Source organism: Urocampus carinirostris, chromosome 20 (assembly GCF_059441175.1).
Source record: "Urocampus carinirostris isolate Australia breed hairy pipefish chromosome 20, RoL_Ucar_1.0, whole genome shotgun sequence".
NCBI classification, from domain to species: domain Eukaryota; kingdom Metazoa; phylum Chordata; class Actinopteri; order Syngnathiformes; family Syngnathidae; genus Urocampus; species Urocampus carinirostris.
Window position 1 is genome coordinate 20672832 of NC_142368.1, and position 13978 is coordinate 20686809.

The following is a 13978-nucleotide window of genomic DNA, read 5'->3' on the forward strand; positions in this document are numbered from 1 at the left end:
AAGAAATTGTGATTACCTGCGGGCGCTCCGTGGATTATTATCGGGTTTGTGAAACGACCGAGGCAGTGTCGGGGAGAAGGCAAAAGCAGTGCTGCAAGGTATGGCATCCTGCTATGGCTAGGCTACGTAGCAACTCTAACAAGTGACCTCTGGAGCCTGTATTTCAGCAACTCCAGATCCATTACTCATGAAACAGATGACCTGGAGATAGAACTAGTGGGGACCCGCTACATCCGGGATTCTTGTATTTTCATCATCGCGGGGTCTTGGCTCAAGTCGAGGACAGCTGCACGCAGCTAACCAGCCGTTCTCTGAATTGCTTGCTTACTCTGAAAGGAGAAGCCCCCCAATTTTGTATAATAACAATAAAACTATCAATTCAACTGCAATTATGTGTTGTGTGTCATTATTTGTAGATCTATGGTTTATAGTTTATATTTTGTTACAGTCATATACTCTCAGTCGGTAATGGCGTCATCTCGAGGTAAGTTTGCTCCCTGGGGCCTTTTATAAAGAAATGACTATGACTACATACTATGACTACTATGCAGGTTTTTTTGCGGGTGTTTCTGGTCCCCATTAACCACAAAAACCGGGGGATTTCTGTATTATTATTCACTGTTGTTTGTTACTTTGACAATTGTGCACTGTTTACATCATTGGTCCCCAAACTACATTGTCAACAAAATTAACATTCGTCTTTGGTACCGTGACTAAAAATAGTGTGATCATGATATAAATTTTACTGCCTATTCGCAAGTTATCTATATACCACTGGTGACCCAGTGCTTTGACAACTAAGCTGATCTTGGACCTGTTAAAACCGTACACTACACAACAGAAAGTTTTTTTTTCAATGGACTTCGTCTCTGTGAAGAAACTATAGAATTTTATTTTGTTTTTATTTAATTCACACGTAGTGTTCTTTTTCTTTTTCTGACTTTTTCTGTAAATTAACCAGAGAGGGTATTTGGTTATTATTGATTTCATTAAAAATTGTATTATTCATTTTCTGACTTTTGTTCTGTGAAGAATCCAGAAGGTTTATTTGAGTGTGGCTTTCTGGAAAACAATATTTTTTACATTTAGGCACTCCTGAGTTCCTCACACTTTTTCTGTTAAAAACTGAACCCGGCTCCAGATCAGTGAAGGGAAAAGTCATGTGGCCCTCACAAAGAAAAAAAAACGTTTGGGGTACCCTGATTTACTCATTGTCACTATTGGCCAATAGTATTGCTGTTCCTTGATTTCAAAGATGGACCTTCGTTAACCTAGGAGTTTTTGTTTTTTTTTAAAGAAAGGGCTCAAGGCAGGACTTTTAGTACAGATTGGGAATTAGGCATTGTCGGGTTATTTGTACATTCCTCTACTGTTCTCCTTGCAAATTCAAAATTCATTGATGTATTCCCCCCCTTATTTTGAGTGTCTACTAAATTATAAACTAATCAAGCTTATTTCAGTGGTCCCAGAAATCTTTTTTTTTTCCTAGTGAATTCAAATGATGTCATTTTTGAAGTCCGTTAGCAGCCAGAGGGATGCAAATCTAGTCATTAATTGTAAATCAAATGCTACAAGTTTGTTCTCGTAGGCAAAGGGCTGTGAAAGAGGGCTGTAGGTTTTTTTTTGGAGGGGGCCAAGTCAGTAGAAGTCTGATATTGGCTGTGGTTGGACTGTTTCAGGAAGCGTCCGTCTGGTGCATCCAAGTTGAATCAGGAAACAGATTGCATTGTTGTTGATTTCCAGCCCCTGACTTTCTGCAAACCTTAACACTCAACACTCACTGGTTGAAGCAATTGTCGTTGTCGCACTGGCCTTTAAAAACACTTGGGTAAAACATAAGCCAATTTGAGTCAAGGGGCCGAGCAACTACTTGAGTTGGTTTGACAGCAAACCCTCCCTTTCGTCTTCCTTCCTTTGAAAAAATAAACACCAAATATTAAAGACTGCCTCCTTTTTCTTTCGAGATGTAGCAATCGTATTTATGCACAAATCAACCCCCCAGATTGGGTCATTTTGTACAGGACAACCCACCTAAAAACTATGTAATCAAAATGCTTAATATTCTCAAATTTTGTTTGAAATACCCTCCTCGTCCCTAAAATGGGTATTTTGTTGATAATAACCCATACATCGTGTCCATTTTTAATGTTTTTTTTTTAATTGTTAAAAATATTTATTAATTTATCAAAACCAGCTCGGTGGCCTTGGGGGTATGGCGCCCGCCCCGAGACTGGGAGGTTGTGGTTCAAGCCTCGGCTGAGTCATACCTAAGACTTAAACATTGGTACCCGTTGCCTCCCTGCTTGGCGTTCAGCATTAGGTGTTGGAATTGGGGGGTTTGGTGACCTAATGACTCCCAACACCTCAGTTGGTTTGAGCGAGGGGGCTGGGAATCCCCTCCTCTGAATCAATCTCCCAAAAAGAGTCAGAAATGACTCTAGCCACCTCCCACTAGGGGGATATGGCTGTGGTATATAAATATAAATATAAATAAAATTGATCAAAAAATAAGTCATTTTTTAATCATACCCGAGAATGTGTACTGTAAAATTCGGACTATAAGCCATGACCTTTTTCCCAAGCCTTCAACCCTGCGGCTTATGCAACCATGCGGCTAATTTATGCATCTATTCTAATGGCCACCAGGGGCGCCGGAGCAGTAAAGGTATGAGTGAGACACATAGGATATATGTGTCGAGGAAGACGCAAGTTAAATGTAACTTTGCGCTTTGTGCATAAATAAAACTACCATGAACACACCTTCATTATGGAAAGGTGTAAATTGAAAAGGGAGGGCTAACTACCTTATTGGGGATCATTTCACAAGGCTGTTTATTTGTAAACGGAAATAATGTGGCGAAACGAATGGATTACAAGAAGCAGAATTGTTGAAGGCAGGTTCCTATTTGTCTTTCTTGTGTTTTTTGGGTAAATATTTTACAAGATTGGATTCCATGGATTGCCTTTGATGTAATTAGGCCATTTTCGCGGACATTCAAAGAAGTTGAAGATGGCCAGTGGACATACTGGCTTTAAAGTTTTCGGGTATCTTAATTCAGACTGATTTTGATGTTTCTCTGATAAGTATATTTTGAAATAATCATCACACCATGATTCCTAAGAGTTGAACCTTTTTCAATGATATGTGGCATGGCGTCTTTAAGTGACTAGTGACATCGTACAGACACGTATTTGTTTAGCAAAGGTCCGGCGGGCCGGCGAAAAGTTACGGGGGTTATGGTGGTTAAGGTACCGTATATTATTAAAACTCTTTCTGTGTACCATTTCTCTGTAAATATCTCATGTTTCAACGTGGGCATGTGCGGCTTATAGTCAGGTAATGTATGTACAAAATGTTTTTATACCTTTAAAGATATACTGGGTGCGGCTTATAATCATGTGCGGCTTATAGTCTGAATTTTACAATAGTTAAGTTTCAATATGCAAACAGCAGGCCTCAAAGTTGGGTGATTCTCAAAAGTTCTAATATTGTTTTAGAAATAAACAAAAAAATAACAATGATTTAAATAAAATAATGATTTAGAAATAAACCCCCAAAATATATTGTGCAAACAAAAAATCCCTGGCTCTTTAAAAAGAAAAAGAAACAATTAAAAAGACTGGTGTTCTCACAGGGTCATCATTTATGTTGTCTCATAAGAGTTGGAACAAAATGATCCAATATATTAGTCTAGTTTTTAACTTTTTTAGCATATTTCTGACCCAACTGCTTTTAGAATTGTACCTGCTTTGATGAGTTCTGCACAGCTGAAATAAATGCTGATTTGGCTGTGGAGGTATTTTGGACCCTGGTACATCTTTCACCACAACAGTTTTTCCTCCCACCTGAGCAACCCCAAGTCCAGTTTTCTCTACCACCGCCCTTGTTCTGGCTTTGTCGCAGTGACTCACGACTTTTCAAGCGTCAATATGTCTCTGGGTATATTTTTTCCCAGTCAGCGTTGAGAAGGGTGGCAATGGAAAGCATCTAGAACCAGTACAAATCCTTGCTCTTGTCCTGCGTCTGCAGACCTGAGAGGACAGGACAGCAACGAAAAAGACAAACAGCAAAGAGGAGGAAGAAAAAGGCGATGAAAGCGCAGAGCGACACAAAAGCAAAGCTGACAGCTGCCGGGCCGGATCGTAAGACGAGCCGAGCAGGCCAAGGAATCCGTTTTCGATTTTTTGGGGCTTGTTGCCGACGATGTTGCTGTTTGGTTACGCGGCCGTCTGCCTTTTGTTTTCATTTCGAGGTGACTGAGTTTGACTCAAGTGGTGAAATAGAGCAAGGCTATTTCAAAGCTGTGTTTCTCAACTGGTGGTCAGGAAAATAATTCTAAGAAGAAATAAACAGAGGTTCAACTACACTTCTTAGCATTTGATGGCGATAATGCCCTTCCCAATCCCTTCTTCCTCTTCAGTCAATTGGCCTAATCCCAATTGTGATTGAGAGGGACCACATCTCATTTTATCGTGATTTTGTTGGGTTTTTGTCCTTTTTCTGCCCCAAGAAAATTAACGATAAGGGAAAGAATAAGTGGGAAGCAGTGACAACATTCAAGAGGAAAAGAAAAAGATTGTGAAATATAAAAATGATGTACGACTGTCTGCCATTGAAGCGGTGCAGGAAGGTACAATATTTGGTTTAAAAATGTTATGTTTTTAGCTTTTTATCAGCATTACTCTCTATCATCTACATAATCAAATTGTTATTAATGTTTTGTGTACACATTTTTTAAATATGTTGGGTTCAAATTTAATGTAATTTGTAGCTGTTTTAAAACAGTTTTAGGGAGTCATTATATGCGATGTAGGCTCATTACCATTGATATACGGTACGTTTTGGTTCTGCTCGTTATTTTAAATTGATTTCAAAAGGTAAATACATTTTACTCTCTCTGCTGTAATTTGCACAATCCTTTTTATTCGATAAATTTGAGAAGTGGAATGGTGTGTCTTGAAGTCAAACTAGTTGATTAGTAAAATGTTAACTTCATTGAAAAAATATTGCTTTTCACACAAAAATGACATTTCTAAGCGACCACAAACTCTTAAGCGATAGTGTATATTCACACATATTATGTTGCCTGTTGCTGAGCAAAATAATCTTCTCACCTGCTTCCATGCTGAGTCCAATATCTCCGGAAAAAGTTCCACTCCAAGCCATTGCCGTCTCGCCTTTTCCGCCCAGATCGCAATGGGCAGCGCCGGTTGTTCCGACCGAGCTGCCCCCCGCCGCCAGCCGGTGATGCGACCGGACGGAGGGCACCAGCAGTGATCCGTAACGGGGATCGAACGTGGCGCCGTACACCTCGTGCCGCGGGTACGGCGATCCCTGCCCGCCTATGCTGTTCCCTAGCGAGTATGGGTGGTGGTGGTGGTGGTGATGATGGTGGGACGGGTGCCAGGCCTCTGGGCCGGGTTGGTGCAAGTGGTTGTGGAGGGCAGAGGGAGCGTACGGGTCTCCCGAGGCGAAGGACAGCTCTGAATGAGGCCCGGAAAGAGCGTTCGCTAGCGAGGAAGGGACGGGAGACGGATACGAACTGTTCCAGAAAGATGGTGGGAAATTTCTTTGGCTCATCGGGAAGGATACGTCTGGAGAACACAAGGAAGTTTTCATCTCAGATATCTAGTTTTAAGGCGGAAACAACATTATCTGTTCATGTCAGTCAGGTTTCGTTTGTAGACCAATGAGCTTTCTGGTTGACTTGTCTTTTTTCCTTATAATTCCCTATTACTTTATACGGATGATATCATGCTCATTTATTATTTTGACTCAACAAAAATACATTGTTCTTTTTTGTTGAATACTTTTAAATATATATTCCTCAAATAGATTGTACTGTTTCCACATTCACAGGAAGCCTCCTGTTCCGACTCAGATACAGCAACTTCATCATCTGGTCGACAAAGAACCGTGAATACTGATTGCTTGAAATTTTTTTGGTTTCCTTTCTTTTAATCCTAAAATATCCTTACCACTACCTTTCAGAAGACTTTCTGGTCATACCAAAAATATACAGTAAATACTGTAGATACCAAGAAATAGGGGCTGAAACTCATCCCAACTTCCAATATATTAGCAACTCTCCATGGTAAAAAAGCTGGCCAAAACACTTGTATATGTCTACTCGTTGAAACAGTTAACTAAAAAAAAGATCAGATCGCGTAAGAAATGTTTGTTTTCATGTTATGTAGAATAAATACAACTTTACTGATCAATGAGTATTTAAAAAAATACATTCATATTGTCTTTTTTTCTAATCAAGGTTTTTCTTTACGGCCAGGAGGCAATAATACACAATGTCTCTTTAAAAAAATGTTTTTGAGGGTTCAAATACAACCGTTTTGTGAACAAATGCAATTTTTGGGGAGTGCAAATGAGCAAACTTGTTAGGGTCTGGCGCACCTCCGTCCACCAGAGGGCGCCTATTCAGTTTGTAATTGGGACATGTGTGTCCATCCAATCACCCCACACCTGTCGCTAATCAGCCTCACCCTTTATAAGAATATTTTGGACAGCCCTCTGGGTCGGGTAATTTTCGAGTTTCCACCTTCATTTTCCAACATCACTTTTTTTTTTAATAGTCTATCCTGCTTTCTGAGGTTTGTTTTGGGGTTCGACAGTTTTTTTTGCTGTTTTGATACTTGGTTGATGACTTTGTTATTAAAAGCTTTTGAGCACCTTGACACGTTTCCTGCTTTCTGTGTTTGGGTCTACTCCAAAACCCCAACAAAACTGGTGGTTTTGGTGAAATCAAACCATGTTCAATTTCTTGGCTTATTGTGATCTCTTCTTAATTGTTCTAATTTAGGGCTTTGAAATAATAAACACATTGAGCAATGTTATCCTATACAGTAAATGGAAAATAAATGTTCTTATTTTCAAGTATACTTCTACCAAGACGAATACAATGCTTATCTTTAGGAAGATTACAAATTTAGGATTTAAAATAAGCAGTTTACAAAGAATCGCTCATTGTGAGGATTCATTTTCATATTTCTAAATAAAAGCTTAGAAATAATGTTTTGTCAAAACGAAGGAGCGTCTGGATTTTCTGTTGAAACTAGGCTCGCAAAAATTAATGTTTTCTGGGTCAGAAAGAGCGAGTTGACATATGTATGGAATATATAGATTTCTGCTAATTGTCAAAACACAAATCAGATTTTAATTGTCAAATTTTGTTTCCAAAAATAGTCATTAGATTCTGTCTTTTTCTATTAAAGATTGAAAAAAAACATCTTTTTCAGATAATTTTTATTCCTGAATAGCCTGTTTTCTTTGGAAACAATATAGCAAAAGATTTTGTTTCCCCCTTAAGAAACCCTTTCAAAAGGGGCCTTGGGGGAGGTCAGGTCTGTGTGTTACTGCACTTGTGTTACGCTGTAAATATGACAATTGGTAACCTGAGAGCTTGCAAGAGTCATTCGCACTGACACTCTTGCTCGGGAGGCTAAAGAGGCAATTAATTGACACGTGTTACACTTCATTTAACAATGATGCATTTTAGTTAACAAATACGCACCATACTTGGTAAATCTATTATTTATATAAGAAGGAAAAGCAAATAGCAACATGAAAACAAGTCTTTTGGTCGATTACAGCGAAGCAGGTTGTAAATATCCCTTTTGAAATTGAGCGATTGTAAGTAAACTGTTTAAATGTGTCGCTAACATCTACGCTTAATACAGCATTGTATTTTGATGTTTAGTTATAAAATGGAGAGCTTAGCTAAAAAAAAATGTACATTATGTTTGAAACTTGTCGGACGTATTGTGTCACATTTTGGTTGTTGTTATTTTTGTTTCTTAAATAAAAAAACAGGCTGCCTCGTAGTTGAAATTTCACTCCGAAAGCTAAAACATGTTCAAAATTACTCATTGCGATAATTTTCAAATAATTGCAAAAAGAAGAGAGTGATATGCTTTAAGTAAATGTTTAAAAACACCCAGTTTGATCATATTGACTAAGTAATGTATAGTGAGTTTGGCTCTTGTGAAGCACAGTCAGATTTACAAATAAATGAACCTGCATCTTGTTCATCATTTGATTGGGTGGGGAAAAAAACAATTTATGAACTGTAGCATAGAAAAACATTTTATTTTCTTAACTTATACATTTAGTCTATGCGCTGCTTCTTTTGAATAAAAGCATCAAAAGATAAGTCATCCTCTGTTTGGAAAAAAGTCCATGCAATAAGAGAAATACTGGAGGGTTTGACTTCTTAGCTTCCTAATACTTTTATTAATTATAATGTTGAGGGTAAGGTGTGCTTGGTCCTTGGTCTCTCTATCACCGTCTGCCATGAGGCAAGAGAACTGCATGCCTCACTGCATCTGCAATTGCCTTTATTGTCTTAATACAATAGTACAAGATTGGAGGGATTCTCTTCTGTGCAAAATAAGACATATTGAAAAGATAAGATAAAAATGTGAAAAAAACAAAATTTGTGTGAATTCACAGTGGCATTAGTACAGACCAATTGCACACATGCATTATGCTCATGATTGTTGTGGATAGATCACAGTGGTAAGCTGTTTCTCATTAATATATATGTATATATATATATATATATATATATATATATATATATATATATATATATATATATATATATATATATATATATATATATATATATATATATATATATATATATGTAGGCTGTTTTTTTTGCCATGATGACAAGTGAGGCAAAGCCACCCCTGCCTCCCCTGACTGCACATCACTAAGTTCTGATGATATACAGTAAACACAATCTGTTATAAATGGGCACTTGTGGTGATTGCCGTAATCACTTATATGGATGGTGAGGAATTTTTTGTTGTTGACAATTCTAATAACTTTGTGACACACTATCAGTTTCCGTTTATATTACCGTATTTTCCGGACTATAAGGCCCACCTAAAAATGCAATTTGATCAGAAATTTGACAGTGCTCCTTATAACCACAACTGGTGGGTAAGTTTAGTAATGCATAAGGTAATTATATGTATGTGTTATCAAGGAAGGTTATATGAAATAATAGCAACGAATGTGCAATCGGTAAACATCGCTGACCTAATTTGCAATACATTGTGTGCAACGGGAATCCAACCTGAGTAGTGGCAGTGAGGGCATCATCACTTTACCACTATACCACCAGGGGTGCAGGTTATATTCGAAAAGGCATTAGAGCATATCTCATTATCACACTATTTTAACAGTGCTAGAAAACACTGATTTGCAAAGTGCATTCTGATAAGTTAAACAGTCTTTCCACTTCTTCAATAATGAATGTTAGAAAAAGAAGAAAACAAATACTTTCAACAAATACGTACGTATTCATATTAAACAGCAACATTATTAACGCAAAGGTGAAGTAGTGGATGGACTGTTTTACCCGTTTGTGTCAAACTGTATGTCATGAGCTCTCTTTCTACCGGTAACCAAAACCGATCATCTCCCTGCTCTGTCACTGCACTCTGATCAGTTCCACCTGCCTGTTCTCGTTTACCACCGGCTGTTTTAAATTCCCTGCCAATCAAGCTCTGTATTTAACGGCCTAACTTTGTCAGATCGTCTGCAAAGCCTACACCCGGAACCTGTTTCTCGAATCTTACCCTAGACTTGTTTGACCCTTCTGTCTTCTCTTCCGCCCCGGTCTTCAAGATTTGTGGTGAGTGAGCCCGGACCCATCTACTCCCACTACCCTCAAGCCACTTAGCCACTGGGGAACACACACACACACACACACACACACACACACACACACACACAAACACACACACATACACACACACACACACACACACACACACACACACACACAGGGACCCTCTCTCCCGTTTCCCCATCCCTAAATAAACTTTCTTAACGCAATAGCGGTCCTCGTCTGTCTGATCCGTGACACTGTAGGCCAAATGTGGCCTGACACATCATTTTATGCAGCCTGCAAGAGCTTAAAATGTCAGAGCGTCTAAAAATAAACCATCTAGAATTGCCTACATCCAAGTAAATTTTTCAGATACGAAATAAATAATCAAATGGTTTCCAGCCTCCCAAAAGCTTTCAAGTGAATCTTAAATAGCTATAAAACACTTCATCCTGGTCACTAAAAACACATTCATACAGTCATTGAATATAACGATCTAGTAATATGATAATAAATCAACGAACCCCTAGTCTGTAGTAGTAACGTCTGGATTTCCTGTAACTTGGATTTTCTCTCGCACGTTGGGCAACATTTTTGATCGAAAGGTATTTCATATCTCTTATTTTTTATAGCTCGATTGCTTGTATGTAGTATCATTGTATTTAATTCACAAAATATTACATGTGCCCTGACATTTTTTCAATGGAACTGTAATGTTTGTGACTTGAATAATTTAACTTATAAGTTACTTCATAAAAAGTGGTTACATTTATTTTACATCCCAACTCCATTAGGTTACATCAGGGTTTGAGGACAGCCATTACATCATTGTGGCCCTCAATAAAAATGAGTTTGACACTCTTGGTTTAACCTACCAGAATGCACCATTCAAATCAGTGTTTTCTGGCAACGTAAAAATGATAATGCAAAATGTTGTATTCCCTCTTTGTCATCTGTACTGCCGGTGGTCTTCTGGTAAAGTGTTGGTGCTGTCGCCACGACTACTCAGTTTTGTTTCTGGTTGCATGCAATATTTTAAGGTTTTGGTCAGTGATACCGTAAACGTATAAAGAGACCAAAAGTATGTAGTCTCAATTTTATGTCTGATAGTCTGGTGCGCCTTATGTTAAAAAAATGTATGACAAATGACTATTTTTGGGGATGTGCTTTATGATAAAATGCACCTGATTGTGCGGAAATTTCAGTAGATAATACATAAATAGGCCTATAGTTACTTTTGACTTTTGTTATGCTTCCTTGGAGCAGTAGAAAGTGTAAATATATTCAGAATTGGTGCAAGCACACGTAATAGTCCATACTCACCTTTGAGGGTTTTGTGACCGCCAGGGGTGTATGCCGCAGACGTGGAAGCGTGGCTGAGAGCGCGGCTAAAATGTTGGTCGACCACGGCGCTAATATCACCGTGAAAATATGTGAAAAGGACGCAACGGGCGCTCATGTATTCGGCCCCCGGGGGCAAATCCTTGTCCTCCTCCTTGATTGTTGCCCGGCCGGGGGGGCTCAGGCGACTGCCGCTGCCGCCGTCTTCGGGTTCTTGCATTTTGGAATCAAAGGCCAGCTTCTGTTAAAAAGGGAAACAAGAAAACATTTATTTTTGGAGTTTATTAACCTAAAAAAATTGAAAATAGGTAGGAAATCTTGATTTAAGACCGTAACCCTGGTTTGGAGTTTCAAGCCACAAATCAAGTTTTAAATCAGGATTGCGGTGGGGATTCAGATTTCAGTCTCCGTCAGGGGTGGACATTGGGTAAAAAGATTTGGCAAAAATGCCCATAAGGAAATATGAACGTATATACATATATATAAATTCTTTTTTTATTTATTTTATTTCGTCTGCCGATTCTGCCTTGGAAATGATAGCTCGGCAAAAAGATATTGCAGGCCGTTCCATTTTAAAAAGACCTATTTTGTATCTCTATTGTTTTACATTTGAAAAAAAAAAAACAGTTTTTTTTGCATTTCTTGCATATTGCATTCAGGATGAAATTTATGAACGATAAAAACTAAAGAAGTATTTTCAGAAGAGCACCAACAATATGCATTTCTGAGTAAACAAGCATGCAGACATTTCCAAGTACATGTTACGTTTGTTTTTTAAGGGGTTCCACAAATGAATCATTTAATTGAATTGGTTTTGAAACACTCAGAATCAAAGCGAAGTAATAAATGATGCCATTTTTTAAAGCACTTTTAAATTGTATACATGAAAATAGTCAAAATTTAATACGGTTAGATCTGACTTTTTTTTCAAATAAATATAAGTAAAGTGAGTACACGGTGAGATAGCATTTAAAGAAATTTGTAGCCACTTTTTTTTCAATAAAAAGAGTGGCACCAAATTAACACATTTTTATTAGTAGTATGTTTTCTTTTTTTTTTTCATTTTAAACATATTATAATTTTTAAAATTTTCATTTCGAGGATTCAGAAGCCTGACAGGCCCACAGGCTGTAGTTTGCCCAATATTTTTTTTTCTTGTTTTGATTTTGAATATGACAGTCAGGCAAGAAATATTGCAATAGGGTCTGGGTCTTAAAAGCTTCTGCTTCAGCATACTTTTAGCACATGATTAGGTATTATATTATTATACTGTACAGCTGTTTGTGTGCAAATATTTTTCTTAATTGTCAATGTTGTTTTGTGCTGTAAATTAAAAGCCACAAACAAATTGTGGTGTGAATTTTAAGAACAATTAGTTGTTTAAAAAGCTTGATTTTTTTTTTGTATGGAAGGAAGGATGTATCCCCTCCAATAGCAAGAAATTATTTTTTCCCCACACACTTCTATTCTATAGTATATAAGTAACCTATATTTTATGTTGACAATATATGTGTATCTGTGTATTATTTGCCCTCATTTAGGTTTTAAATCAGGTGATGGTGTAATAATAGTCTGTGGTTTGCAATAATCTGTGGTCTGTGAAGCCCTTTGAGACTCTTTGTGATTGAGGGCGTCACAAATAAACATGACTTGACTTGACTTGACCAAATACGTGACCACTCAAAAAATGTGCTATGTACCCGCCAATGCCAAGACCAAACATAAACATCTTGAATTACAAAATTCTTTATAACTGCCAGCTTCGGTTTGACACACTTGTGCACAATTTGGGGTCTTTGAGCCTCACTTTGAAAAAGCTTCTCGTCTCTGATTTTGTCAAAACTGTAAATATCATTTTTTTAAATTTAAATAGTCAGTTTACATTTGATTGCGTTTTTCTAACAAAAATCAAACACAACCTCTATGTGCCCTCTATTTGAGGCAAAGTATTTTATTATGAGACCTAGGTGGTTGTATGCGTATGTGTATGTTAAGGTCCACAACTTACAGCCTACATCATAATTTAATGCTTTCCGTTAAAGCAGCCTTACTCATGCATGCTTCAATATAGATGAAGCGAGATGAAGATTCAAGACTTATTCGACTAATGAGAAGCGAGATATCAAAAAATAGACACATACCAACATATTCAATAAGGACAAAGTCTTGACGCATATAATATGTATGTATCTATAAAATTCAATTAATATATTTAATATCAGATTTATAAGACCCCTATTAAACAAGACTTAACAGGAATTTGAAATAGGTATATCAGCTTGATAGAATTTCAAAGAAAGTAAGACTTGATTTTTTTTATAATGTTAGCAGAGTTTTGCAATACTAACAAAGTTTTGGAAGTTTTTTTAAGCATACCTGCTGCTGCTGTTGGTGGTGGTAGGACATGTAGGGGCTGAAGTAGGACTGAGCTCCGAGCACCTGGTACATCACGTCCAAGCAGCTCATGGCGGACGTGTCACCAGGAGAGGACAGCGGGCGTCATGGAGGCACAGCGGGCTAGATCAGCCGCTGAAGATTTCTCTTCTCCGTGCGTGGTGGAGTCCTTCAGAAAACTAAGAGGCGGCAGCGCTTAACTCACACCCACTCTGGGCTTGGCCCCCCACCCTCTAGCGCCCACCATATAGGGCCCAGGAACAACCCACCCCTCTTTCTCAGCCACAACCAGGAGGAACCCTCCAGCCGAAGATCCTCCATCCAATCACAGGCCCGTAACTACCTGAAAGCGCTCACAGGGTCACTTGCAATGGATGGCCACTTTCAAGGCACTTGAGATGAAAGAACTACACCTAATCCAGTTTGACAGATGGACAGATCAGCTTTTTTGGTTCTGCACTGTAGAAAGGACAGTCTGATTGCCATACAGATCTGAAAATAATTTAGGGGGAGTCAGAATAACAGATATATTCCCAACGGATGGACGAATCCTATTAGATTCAATGGCCTAGCAAATAGACATGGGTACAGATGCATAGACTTACTAA

The 13978-nt window shown here is 38.1% G+C and overlaps 1 protein-coding gene across 1 annotated transcript; it reads right to left on the minus strand.

The window, feature by feature from the left end:
* Positions 1–3435: 3435 nt before the first annotated feature.
* Positions 3436–13490, minus strand: vgll2a (vestigial-like family member 2a). The gene is made up of 4 exons (XM_088325376.1): positions 13353–13490; positions 10959–11217; positions 5116–5595; positions 3436–4032 (listed from the first exon to the last, which is right to left on the minus strand). The coding sequence occupies exons 1-4, from the start codon at positions 13440–13442 to the stop codon at positions 3989–3991; spliced, it is 873 nt and encodes a 290-aa protein (XP_088181502.1). The 5' UTR covers positions 13443–13490; the 3' UTR covers positions 3436–3988.
* Positions 13491–13978: the final 488 nt, after the last annotated feature.